At 42.0% G+C, this 13,958-nt stretch overlaps 1 protein-coding gene across 3 annotated transcripts in view; it reads right to left on the reverse strand.

Annotated features, from left to right (window-relative positions):
• Positions 1–13,958, reverse strand: part of Frmd3 (FERM domain containing 3) — a 255,021-nt gene that overhangs the window by 44,682 nt on the left and 196,381 nt on the right. For all 3 annotated transcript variants that reach the window (XM_076843507.2, XM_076843506.2, XM_076843508.2), the window contains 4 exons: positions 12,043–12,106; positions 11,120–11,208; positions 1,337–1,411; positions 967–1,035 (listed from right to left, as the gene is read on the reverse strand). In XM_076843507.2, coding sequence (XP_076699622.1) covers positions 967–1,035; positions 1,337–1,411; positions 11,120–11,208; positions 12,043–12,106 — 297 coding nt within the window. The remainder of the gene's footprint in view (positions 1–966; positions 1,036–1,336; positions 1,412–11,119; positions 11,209–12,042; positions 12,107–13,958) is intronic.

Genomic DNA, 13,958 nt, shown 5'->3' on the forward strand with positions numbered 1-13,958 from the left:
ACCCTTGCCAGACTGGCCTACCCTCATTTCTGTGGGACTACAGCCTCTTCCTGCCCACAACCCTGAGGGACAAGAAGTGGCACCCAGCTTACATTGCCACCCTGGAAATGGAAGAGACTCAGCAAACCTGGGCATAAAGGAAACACCTCTGGGTTCCAAAGATGGAGAAAGAAGGTCAGGTGCCAACCAGCATGTGGGGAATTCACTTAGGAATTTGGCTCACGATGGTCTTGCCTTAAAAGGGGGGAAGCACCATGATATGAATGTTCAGCTTTAAGATATTTAGCATGTTTGAGGTTGAGCATATTCAATAGATTGTGTAAATTGTAGTGGTGTGAAGTTCAGTTTGGTCAAAAAAATATTTAATTCCTAAAAATTATCCTAGATAGTCACCTTATTGAAGATGTTGCATCCTCAAACTGACAACAACTAGACCCTCCTTCCTGTAGGTGGCCCTTGGGAGTAAAGGGCTCAGTGACATGTGAGCCTCTTCCCTCATGTGAAATAGTCTAAAGGAGTCCAGCCAATGGGAACTGACCACATCTGATGAAGGAGACAGAAAATTAGGCAGTTCTAAGAGGACAGAACACCAGAGCTTGGCCAAGAGTTACAGGCATCCTGCTTGCTCACATGACACTCCATATCTAATCAATATCTCTTCCCAGAGTAAGTGACTCAAAAGGGAGCCCAGATGCACCCATACCACAGTCCAGCCAAATCTGTCTAAGGGAGATTTCTAGGGATGTGAAAGAGTTTTTAATTAATTAATTTAACTTCTTAAATTACACACAGGGGTATTATCAAGAATTTGAAAGAATCAGATTTGCTTTTCCTTTTTTTTTTCCTTTCAGTGTTTGGCAGGTGCTGTACCACTGAGATACCTCTGCAGTTTATGAAAAAACCAGTTTTTCAATCCCTCTGTCCATCTTTGAAACCATCTGAACCAGAAGGGACCAACCCACTCACCTGTGTACCGCTGGAGGCTCCCTCTGGATTTTGGAGCTCGCCTCTACCACCTCTTTGGCAACTTTACCACTGTGAAACACAAAAATACAGGTATGTGCAGGTGCTCAGAGGAAGAGAGAACACATTGTTGTTGTTTTTTTTTAATTTCATAGTGGTCTAAGACAGCTCAAAGTATTAACTCCTTCTCTTATTCTACAAAGGGAACCTAGTATGGAGGTCAAGGGTCTTTTGAGAGCATAAGAGCTCAATGAAGTGGAAATGAATGGAAGCACATAAACCTAAGTGGATTTATTTTTGAGCAAAACATGCAAATGTAAATAGCCATCCCCACTCCAACCCCACCAACTGCAATGGGATCAATGGTACCCACCTATATCGAAATCTACTTCCTTTAAAAAATATCTTGCTGCTTGACACTGTCTTGATCTGACTGGATTTCGCATACCTTTAAGAAAAAGCAAGGCAGAATGGGTAATGACATTGAAAAATCCAAGTAGGACATTACTGTAGAACTGTGGTAATCAGATATTTTGACAGCAAGAAACACATTTTATATTGTGACTCAGCATGCACAAATAGAAACTGAAAGAAAAGTTTTACAAAAAAAAAAAAATACTTTTTCTTGTATTAAATCTGATGCCATCACTGGTATCCTCCAATGCCGTTTCCCTTCATTCTTTTTGAACTCTGGTCATGGCCCATATGTTTGATTTTACAATCCCTTAGTAGCTAATGGACTACAAAACGAACTAGGCAATATTGATGATCAAAAGGGATTCTGTGTCAATATTGCAACAGAAAACAGCTTTCTGGCAACAAAGACTGTGTCAATATTGCAACAGAATATTGCAATATTGCAACAGAAAACAGCTTTCTGGCAACAAAGACCATTCTGTGCTATAAAGAACTCTCTGCACACTACCCAAGCAAGCACAAGGGGCCATGTCACCACAAGCATGGTCACTGGCTTCTGTTTCACCATGACCCAGTGCCCTTTCAAAGAATCCACTCCAGCAGATGACTAAGATACACAAGGGACAAGAAGCCCAGACAAGCACTGACTCAGCACCTCTGAGCCACACTCATAAAAAAGAACTGAACAACACTCAAAAACAGCCAAGAACATGGACTGCCCTGAGGCTGAACATAGGGCCCTAAATTACCCTGACAGCTGGGGATACCTCTGCAGAGGTCCTTTAATCCTTATGTAATTAAGTCCAAAAGGTCTCCCAGAGTTTGAGATGATTTAAAATATCAATAGTCACAAAAAATCTCTAAAACACACACAAAACAAATATGTTCTATAGGATTCTGAGTAAACACACATACAAAGCCAGGGCTATGGCTAGAAGTTTCTAGGCAGGCAGTAGTCACCACTTGTGAGCCTCCTGAAGCTTCACTCATTGGCTCGTGAGTACTGACCCTGCTTGATCTGTGCACCAAGCTAAGCCCAGGGAAGACACATGCTCTCTGCATTCATGGGGTGCAAGATCTAGAGGAGAAATGAATATAAATCTAGTAGCCATGTAAATAAATGTAAATGACAAGCTGTATGGCTTGCTATGAAGGAAAAGTTACAATGACAACATGCGGGAGAAGGACTGATCTGCTCTGGGGGACCAGGGAAGGTGTCCAAAGGAAAGGACACTAGAGCAGAGATTCAGGGGCTAGAAGGTGTTAACTGGGGACTGTGGTGGTTGGTTGTGGGTGCCTGAAGGAAGGGCAGAAAGCTCAAAAGCCCTCAGCCTAAGCATTTGCAGAACTAAAAAAAACCTAGTGTATTTCCCCAAGTTATTACTACACACTTTCTTTCTTTTTCCTCTCTCTCTCTTCTCTCCTCCCTCCCTCTCTCTCTCTCTTTCTCCCCCCCACCCACAATTTTCTAATGAAGAAAGAAAAGTGAATGTACAGATGAATGAATGGAAAAAGAGGGAGAGAGTCCAATTTTGCAGGACCAGACCTTAAGTCATCCTTGTTAAGGAATTGGGACATTATTCAAAAAATAATAGAAAGCCACGGTAACAATCTTTTGCAAAAACAAACAACAACAACATAAAACCTTGCCCTTTCCTCTCTCCCCCTCTATCCTGAGATCCCTACTTTGGCGGGTCCTGATAGGACACGAGACCACAACCAACTGAGAGGATAAAAAGGCCCAGTAAATCACACTTAGATGGTCCAGGCTGCGTCCTCTGGCTTCTGTGAGGACATACCTGCTCCAAGTCCATCTGCACCATCTCCATCTCCACTCCCACCTTCTCTATTGAAGTCCAAGGGAAGGACAGTTGCTGTCCCCATCTCTTCTTGGCATGGCTGTTATTCCCATACCCTCAGAGGTGGCAGAAGGAGAAAGCCTTTAAGAAACCACTTTATTATTTTTAAATTTTTAAAATTCTTATGTCCCTAAGGATCTTGAGGCAAAGTGGTCTGCTAAAAAGTAAATGAATCAGATCCTTAAATGGGTTTTGGAAATTTAAACTCAACACTGCCCATTTTACAGAAGTGACCCCTAAAGTTAGCACACTAGTCAATCTCCCAGCTATAGGGGCCTGGTGGGAGAGGTGGCAGCTACCTTGACACCCATTCAGCCTTCGCTCTGTCTTTTCCAGGCCCTGTGAGGAGGCTACAACCTTCCTCTTAGGCCTAGGATGGCCTCTTGTAGGGAGGCTGTGGCTATGCACTGCCTCTCCAGAAAACCCTCACAGCAACCCAGGAAAAGCAAGTTAAAAGATGCATTTCACAGAGAAAGCTAACGGCTATCTGCTCAGGATGAGAGGAGAGGAAAAAGCATTGGCTTCTTCCCAGCAGCTGATTCTCCTGGATGACTATTTGTGTCATTCAATTTGCTGGAGAGAGTCACCATCAATTATCTAATCTCTCAAATGTCTGGGTAGGCTCCTGGGATGCCTCAGTTGATATCTTCAATGGAATATAATGGGAGTTTAATCTAAGAGCTCAAACAACATAAACCCACCGTGAATTGGGAAACAAAGACCACAGGAAGGAAAGGAATGAATAGGGGAACAAGAAAGGTGAAATGGTGAGTGGAAAAGCTAAACAAACCCAATATGCCAACTCCTAAACATGACAGGGCAAAAGCCCCACTTGGAGCAGATCTTAGAAACAGAGGTTCTCCAGCTTGATCGTTCGTGATTGTGATTCAGTAGGTCTGGAGAGGAATTTGTGTTTTAATCAAATATCCCAAGGTGATTCCAAGGCAGCCCAGTTGCATTTGAGAACCTCTGCCTCCCCAGATTCCCCTCAGTTAACCCAAGAGATGAATTTCACCTGAAAGAACAATAGCCCAGAACCTTGGTCACATCATGTAGCTTTCCTGAGTCTCGGTTTCTCTAGGTATTTCTAAAGGAAGAGGGTATCGTAATACCTACTTCATAGTGCTCTGAGGAGGGGTACATGAGATTCAATTATTTGAAAGTGCCTAGCAGGTGCCACGTTGTCATGTGATAGTTTTCCTCCCTTCCTCCCCACCTGCCTTCACTCTTTTCCTCCATAATACTACTCTCTAAACCTCTGCAGGGTAAGAAGCTACCAAAGCAAATCCCCCAAATCCCCAGAGGGAACTACCTTGTAAACACTGAAAATAAAGAGCCCTAACTCCATCCTACATGTTCCAGGTCTACCAGGTTCTACCATCACCAGCAAGCCCAGGGGAAGAGCCCCTTCCCACCCAGTCCAGTGGAATGAATCAGGCTATAGGGGCCTGCGGGAGAGGTGGCAGTTGGAACAGCAGCTCACTTTCCTTCAGCTTTCTGCCTTCTTTTCTGTCTACCCTTTCTCACTTCCACCCCAACTCCCCATCAAAATCTCAAGCCAGAAGTATAACTAAGCTCAAGCATCTGACCTTACAGGGAAACCCAGGTAGTCTCTGCAGGACTGACCTCCCTGGGCCCTGGTCTCCAATTTCTCCCCTGGCACCTGCTACTCCAGGGGCTGGGGATGGAAGTCAGTGTTGGGTTCTGGGGCACTGGGTGATATTCCAAGAGGCCACCTCTAAAATTAATAACACATTTCCCATTTTTCAATGTTTCCCCATGGGTTAGGAGTAACAATAACAACATTTGTTACTATTGAGCCCTTACTGTGGGTCATGCTCCATCCAAAGCACCTTAAACATATTAATTTGTTTTATCCTCACAGCTCTCCCCCAGGAGGAAGCAGACCACATTAAGGAGACTGAGGCACAGAAAGTTACCTATGGTCACATGATAAAAGCTGAGGAACCAGGCTGCAACTCAGATCTGTCTGATTTTAGTATTTTAAAAATCAGGCTGAGCCAGACAGGCTCTGAAATTCTGATGAGCATCAGAATCACCCTTTTCCAAGCACAAGTTTCTGACTGAATAAGTCTGAGGCAGAGCCCAGAAGTCTGCATTTCAAACAAGTTCCTGGAGGTGCTAGTGCTGACCCAGGGATCCTATTTGGAAAACCACCAGATTACCGCAGAGTTTTCAGCCTACAGATACACATTAGCACCACCTGGGATGCCATTATCACCACCAAAGCCAGAGCCCTCATTCAGATTCACACTGTTCAAAATAACACCTGTATTAAGGTACAATCCATACACCAAAAAGCTCATCCTTTTAGATTGTACACTTTGGTGGGTTTTAGTACAATTCACACACCTGAAAATAGGATCAAAAATTAATCATCACCATCGAATACTAAAACATTTTGATCAAAATGAACCCCTCTGTGACCACTGGCAGTCATTCTTGTCTCCTCTCCTTACATCTCCCACCCTTAGCCCTAGGCAACCAGTCTTCTACTTTGTCTCCATGCATCTGCCTATTCTTGGCATTTCATACCAATAGAATCATATGATATATAATATTTGTAAAATGGCTTCCTTCACTACACATAAGGTTTCCAAGGTTCATTCATGTTATACCATGCATCTGTATTTCATTTCTTTTTATGGCCGAATAATATTCTATTGTGTGGATATGCCACATTTTGTTCTTGCTTTCTCCACTCCTCAGACCCCTTCCTCAGTAAATATCCTGACCCCGCCTCCAGCTCTGACCACCTGGCACTATGTGTTTTAATGGTTTCATCTGGCACAGCAAAGCCCTGATCTTATTTCCTAGGGAGGGGGTTTGTTCCTTTTGTTTGGTCATTTGAACATTTGGGTTGTTTCCACTTTGTTCACCTGTTATGAATATTGTTACTATGAACATTTATAAACAAGTTTTGGTGAAAACTTAGATTATGATTCTAGTAGGGTTGGATTCAAGGATCCAGCCATTGGTGTCTTTTAAAAGTTCCCCCCAGTTGTTCTAATGAGTAGTCATGAGTGAGAACCACCAGTTAGAACTTTATTACTTAAAGTGTAGTCTGTGGGCCTGCATTTATAATATTATAGCATCACCTAGAAACCTTATTCTCCATTTTAACAAGATCTCCTGGTGATTCAGGTACTTGATAAAGTGGGCAAGGTACCAATGGAGGAAGCTATTCTGGGATCTTATATTATTGTTCCTCTAGCACCCCAAATTCCCAATGAGAAATTAGGGACTGCCTTTATCCCCTGCATGTAATTCCATATTAAATGGGGACAGGGAGTATCATTTGTGCTTCCACTGGGCCTGGGTGCCTAGCACTGAAGACACCAGAGAGCTACTGGCTCCTTTAAAGCATCAGATGTCCTTTCAATGAACCAGTAACCGGCAACACTGAGCTCCAGCCCCCTGGAGCTGGTGGCACTTAGACCACACATGGTATAAAAGAAGCTCTTAAATGGTGACTAAGTCTGTGCTGGGGATCCCTGGGATCCGGAGTAAACAGGAAAGTCAGGGTTTCTGCTTCTGGGCTCTGTTCCCAGGCAGCAGATCTCAGAGCCAGAATTTTCAAACTGGATCGGTGGCCCTGAGCCAGCTGACAACCAGCAGCACATTCATGTCTTTAAAGTACTCTGGGGAATTCCTAGGCAGCAGCCATCAGGACTCCCTGTTCCCATGGCAGGTGGAATAAAAATGGAAGGAGAAACCCAGCCCCAACCCAGGAAACAAGATTAGGGCCTTGCTCTGCCAGCTGTGCCAGTCAGACTGACTTGGAGGCGCAGCCAGGACCTCTGTCTTCCTGGACAAGGGCTGGAGTTGCATTGGAAGCAGGCACCACCCCTGAGGTGGTTCACAGAACCAGAGCCCTGTGGAGTCAAGGGGACTGGGCTCTGTATCCAATTGGTGCTCAGATACTTTCATCATTTTAGAGGGACCATAATAATGGTCATATCAGCACCTGCCATTTATCCACAGTTTTTGTGCCTAGCAGCACTGAACAGTGCAAGGCAGGTTATTACTATTGAATCTGATAGATGAAAAGTAAAGATGAGGCTCAATAGTTTTAGAAATTTGTTCCAGGTCACACTGCTGGTAAGTGACAGGATCAAGATTCAAACCCAAGCCTGTTTACTTTCAAAGCATACACTTATTATGCTTTGCCACAGGAAAGCATGCAAATGCACACCTGAGTTCCAATCCCCTACAGATTAAGACTGAAGGCAGCAAGCACTTCAGAGCCTTGCCCAAGGTCACACAGCTGGAGAACAAGCAATATCTTCCCTTCTTCCTAAGAACAAGGAAGATTATGTGATCATGGAGGAAAAGCAAAAAGTTATAGAAAATCTCAGATCAGCACAAATGCTCAGGTTTTAGAAGTCCTAATGAGAAAGGCGGGGTAGCCTGGCCTAATGAAAGACACAAGGACTCGGTCAGTGGCACACAGTCTGTCATGTGTGCTGACAGGTAAACTCTCTGGGTCTTCTGAAGCATTATCAAATGTCTGGAAGGGATTTCTGGCACTGTCTGGTTGGTCCTGTTAGTGACAGAATGGTCAGACTGGCCTCCGTGCTGCCTGGCTGCTACTTCACCTACCCCAAAGTGTGCAAAACAGATTCCCTAGACTGCACTTTTTTCCTCCCTCTATCCTCTCTTTTCAACACCACTTTGCCTTTACTTCATTACATCTGTCAGCTGGTTTTTCCACACATGATGAAACAACATGTGTGAAAAATAATGAATTAATGTCTTTAAATTATTCTTTGATAGGGAATTCTTTGATAGTACCCTATGATTTCACTATGATTCCAAGATGGGCCAAAGTCCCTCCCAGTGAGACTCACTGAGAAGGCTCGGAAAGAAAGCTTCTACTCCTCCCTCACACAGGATGCCTGTGAATCATCAAGAGTGACACCATACCTACACCACAGCCCTTTTTCATGATGGTGGAGCCTCCATATCTGGCCCAAGTTCTCCTTGCGCTTCCTTTCCCCACATGCTATGTCATCTACCCTCTGCTCAGTCTTGTGTAGTCACTCATCTTCCGTGCCTTGGTCCCTCACCTGGGCCAGGATGTCCTTCCTCCACTTGAGGAGATCTTCAACCCCTTAGAAGCCCCAGCAGCAAAACTCATGCTCTCCTCAGAAGTCCCTCTGTCATTTTATTTTCAGTCCCCTTTTGATCTCTACCATGAAATTAAAATGTCCTAAAGACAGGAACCATGCCTTATCAATTTGACCCAGTAAATACATTTTCACTGCCTGGAGTCTTCAGGAAATACCCAGAAAAGAAGAAGAACCTAGTTTCAAGACTCAGAGAGATTATATATATATATATATATATATATATATATATACACACACATACATACATGTATAAATATAATAAAAGAGTGCTAAATCTATCTTGTCTTTGCCTTATGTCTTGACTACATTTCTACATTTATCAACTTCTTCATTTACAAGAAAACATTAATTCAAATAGCTAACTCAATGTTTTTAAACAGGAAGCAGCCATTCCATCAAAGGAAGAACCGAGGAGTTTCAAAATCTTAAGGCTCCAAAAAGTGTCAGTTCCTCAAACGGGTAAATATAGGATTACCCTCTGACCCAGCAATTCCACTCCAGGTATAAAACCACATAAAAATGTATATGTGGATATTCATTGTAGCATTCTTCATAACAGCTCAAAAGAGAGAGCAACCCAAATGCCCAACAAATGATGAATGGATAAATAAAATGTGGTATACTCATGTAGTACAATATTACTCAGCTATAAAAAGAAAGTACGAACAAATGCTACAACATAAATGAAGCTTGAACATATGCCAAGTGAAAGAAGCCAAGCACAAAAGGTCACATTGTTTATAATTCCATTTTACAAGAATGTCCAGAATAGGTAAATCCATGAAAACAGAAAGTAGATCAGTGGTTGTCAAGGGCTGTGAAGTGAATGCTATTGGATTATAAGGGTTTTGGAGGGGTTGATAAAATTGTTCAGGAATTAGATAATGGTGATGATTGATTAACAGTGTGTCTTATACTAAAAAGCACTTAATTGTATCCTTTAAAAGGGTGAATTTTATGGCATGCAAATTATATTCTAACTTTCAAGATATTTTTTTTAAAAAACAAAACCAAAAAAGATACAACCTCCAATTAAAGACTAAGAGCATCAAACCCTCTGCATTTCCCTTTGTAAACTCTCATAAAGGCAGAGATTTCAAGACATATTGATCTTTTTCTTTAATATTTATTTAGTTGTAAATGAACACACAATATCTTTATTTATTTTTATGTGGTGTTGAGGATTGAACCCAATGCCTCACATATGCGAGGCAAGCACTTTACCAATGAGCTATAGGCCCAGCCCTGACATATTGATCTTTCAGAGGTCAAAAGAACCCCATTTCTACCAGTCTCCAAAGACTGCAGGGGGGCACAGGAATACCTTGAGGTATTGATGGTTGTGGGACGATCTACTGATTCTCATCACCTTTTCCTGATATTCCTAGAAGCCCAGCATTTTGTGGATTGTCTCATCTAGGGGTTTTCAAATTATTCTTCTTGTAAGGTTTGCCCAGTGCGAGGGATGTGGAACGTGGGACTCTCAGTGCTAACTGTGGGGAGATTCTAAGATATCATCCAACTGGTCATCCAAGTTCAAGGAACCATGAACAACAGGTGAAGGATCTTCAATCTCCTATCCAACTCTGGCCCCATCTATAATCCCAGCTTCTCTACTTTTATCCCTCTACACACTGGGCTTTGGCTACATTTCACTTAAGGAAAAGTAGTCTAGGGCTGAAAACAGGTTTACAAATCATTATCCAAGCCACCATTCTCCTGATGGTCCTGTCAGCCACAGCCCAGGAGGTTCAGAGACAGCATTTAAATATAACAAAAAGAGCTGTATTAAAAGAAATGAATATGCAACCATTTGCAAAATTCAAGGGCATTTTCAGTGAGATGAGTCTAATGAGGAAGGCAGAATCTAAGTGTGGGGAAAACTGAGCAAAAGTCAACTGGATGAGCAGCCGGGTGGGATGACCTGGTCAGGGAAGATTAGGTCCTTGACTGTGTCCATTACCACTGCTATTCCAGTCAGCAGGTGGGTCTCCTCCATGTGAACCTTTTGAAGTCTGAGAGTCTTATGGGTGGTTTTTGAAGTCCTCCTGTCCAGCCCAACTTTCCATATTCTGAGATTATGAAGGAATTCTACCAGACAACCTTTACCTCTCATTTCTATATACTGAGACAAGACTCTCTTCCCAAAGTATCCTGTGAGGGCACGTTCAACCCACACTCAGAATAAGCCAGAAGTTCCAGAAAGAATTAATTCTGCCCTCCAGAGAAGCCCTTAACCAAAATGAATGGGGAATTGGTAGATAAACAGCACTGCGTATTTGCCCGTTTGCAGGAGCACATTGGGGCCTGTTATATGGTCTCCAATAGTTTCCTAGCAGAGCTGAGCCTGGCTGCCCACAGTAGGCATCTGCTCAGTAATTCACCCTATATTATTTACTTCTCTGTCTCAATTCCATGCTGCATCTGTTGGCTTCATCTCAAATAAACTTCTTGCACTAAACTCTATCTCAAGGGCTGTGCTTCTAGGGGAACAGCAAACCAGAAATAGATTCTGTGCACAGTTTTCTATGGGAAACATAGAGTTCAGAACTCAGTCAGGCCAACAATGGCTAGGAGTTACCCTGAACAATGCATGAAATTTATAATTCACCTAAATATAACAAAAAGAGCTGCATTAAAAGAAATGAATATGCAACCACTTGTAAAACATCAAGGGCTCCATGAGTGCTTTTAGAACATATGATTAAGTGACTAAAAGCTACTTACTTATAAAAGGCCTGGTTCTCCACCCCGCACTTCCAAAGATGTTTGCAGGCAGCTGGTGTTGAAGTATGGAATGCCAACATGGCTTTTTTCTAATAAAATATAACAAAACAAGAAAGGGCAAGTTAAACACAGTTTATGTTTTTTACTTCAGGTATTTACCTACTTGTGTCCTGCCTCCTACCACACATATTTGAAATAACTAAATACATTACTATATTCTATAAAGTGTGGTTGGAGTGATATTCCCCCTCCCTAACCCATCATGGACCTCAATAATCTATCTAAGACCTGATACAAAGCAGCTTCACAAACCTTCTCAACACTCCAGGCATCACCTACCTCTCCCTATGAGATTGGGATTGTTTTAAAATTTATTTGCCATCCTTGAATAACTAATACTTAAATTGATAAATAGGGTCAAGAAAATATGCAAACTTCAGAACTAGCCCTAAGGTTCAATGTTTGGTGATGGCCTTCTCCCAAATCCATTCTCAAGCAAGCTCAAAACCTATATTTGGTAGCTCCTTTACTTTAACAATCTTGGAACTTACAGACTGCTTACAATACCCAGCCCTGTTGATATTTAGCTCTGTAAGTATCTTCATGTGTTTCACACAGCTGCATCTTGGCATGAAGAGGGAGGGAGAGGGTCCATCTTTTATTCCTATCTTTATCCTCATCTGTTTTTCACACAGGGCTACATAGTCAGCATTTCTCACTGATGTTATTCTTAAACATGCAAACCCAATGTTTATTTGTTCACCTCTAAAATGTTTTCAGCTATAGCTGCCATCATCATTACACTTCAAAGTCACGGTCTTTGGGGGCTACAATGCTCTAGCCATATTTTATTCTCGAAGCTCTCTCATACACATACATGCGCACACATACAGCAACAGGAAGTTAGAAAAACAATATCTGACCTCCTTCTGGGTGCCAATTACATAAAATGTCTTCCCTTCAAACTTCAATTTGCAGACATCTGGCCTAAGAGAAGAAAGACTCTGAGTGAGAAGGGAAAAAAAAAAAATGGCAGCTAACCAAAGTACCTGGCCTTCCCATAGGAATCTGGCTGACTCACAAATGCCAAGCAGACTGCAATAAAACAAGATATTATCTTATCATTGGTGAAGGTCTAATGAGCAGTGCAAAGCCCCAAGTGAATTATACAGCAATTTTTTTCCCCAAGAGAGGACCCGTGGGCAGCTCAGGATTATTTTTTCCATTTTTTACAGTGAGATTACATCTTCCTTCCAAGGAGCTCTAGAGTATTAGTGAACATTAACGACCAAAACAACATTAATTGGCCTGCTCACTTTGCAAGGTAGGAAGAATGTGGTTATTTCAGAATCTGTTAATGAGATAATATGGATTTAAGACATCTGACTTTCTAATTCTTCCACATCAATCTTTAAGGAGCACCTAGACCACACTGCAAAATTTTCACTCCTACTCTCTCTCATTATAAAAGAGTTGCTTTATTACACATTGAAATGCTCAAAATTGTGAGAACAACTTGATGAATGAAAACATGTGGCCAGGGTGACTTTAGATTTTTATCTTAAGGAGCTGTTTGATTAAAACCTGCCTAGAATGTCGGCCCCAAGTCAGCTCCTCAATGAGAAGATAGGTGTAAAAACAGGATTCTAATTAAACTCCTTTGATTTAATTCCTAGGTTAGTGATACATGTCTCTTGTGCTTTTTCTGGGGAAAAAAATAACAGGTAATACTCTCTCTCCCTTACCTGAACCTCAGTGGCATGATTCTATTAGCCTCAGGACTTCTTCCCAAACTCCTGTCAAATTCTTCCCTCTTGTAGCATCTTCCCTCTTTAGCGCCTGGTTTTCTAACCCTCTGTACTAGATTAGCATCAGTTACCCAATGTACACTGCATTCCCTACACTGTCTGCTCTTTTCTAAGACCCAATTTCTCTAAATAGCTTCCTTGTCCTCTCATTGGCTTCTACTCAATTGACACTTTCAGCCCCCCTCTGTGCCCACTTGTTCTCTTCTTCCACAATTAACATTCTCAAAACTCAAAACTCTTATTTGCACTTAATACATCACTTAAATTCATTAATCACTTAAATGAATTAATCTGTTCTAACTTAGGTGGAGGATTTGTGAGAGTGACATAGTTTACTGGATTATTTTAAAAAAACACAACTAGGATTAACATAAGAAAATTTTCTTTAGTAACATGTGTGTACAAAGCAGGTACAAATACATATGCCTAAGAATAAGCCAGGAAGAATGAGATCCACATCAGTACCATAATCAGGAACACCAGAAAGATGCAGACAAGATAGAGAAGTCAGAAATGAACCATCTGGAGATTATTTATCTCTAGCCCTTAATATGCTCAGAAATAAAACAAGATCAAAAAAATTACTCTGCATTTGAGATGCCCCTTGTTTTAACCTAACTACTCCAGGGCTCAAGCAATTCAGAAACCTGAGGATCCGACCCTTCTTCCTTCAGTCCTCCTAATCTGCATGCCATTCTGAGTGGACATGCCTACTATTTCCAATAGCAACTTCACTGATAATGCTGGATAACAAATAGTGAGTTCGCACAAAGGATTGGACAGGAGTGTGAGGAAGAGTGGGAGAAAGTGGGCCCCAAGTTGCTCCAAGGAACTGATATGGTATGAGTATGGCTTGTCTCTTAAATTTCCATCTTCTGGAAGTTTGGTCCCCAATGTAGTTGTATTAAAAGGTGGTGAGATCTTTCGGGGATGGAATCTAGTGGGAGGTAACTATGTCATCACCACCCTTGTGAAAGAAGGGATTAATGCTGAACTCACAGAATAGTTTAGGTCTTACAGGAGTGTATTGT

The sequence above is a fragment of the Callospermophilus lateralis genome, chromosome 2, assembly GCF_048772815.1.
Source record: "Callospermophilus lateralis isolate mCalLat2 chromosome 2, mCalLat2.hap1, whole genome shotgun sequence".
NCBI lineage: Eukaryota > Metazoa > Chordata > Mammalia > Rodentia > Sciuridae > Callospermophilus > Callospermophilus lateralis.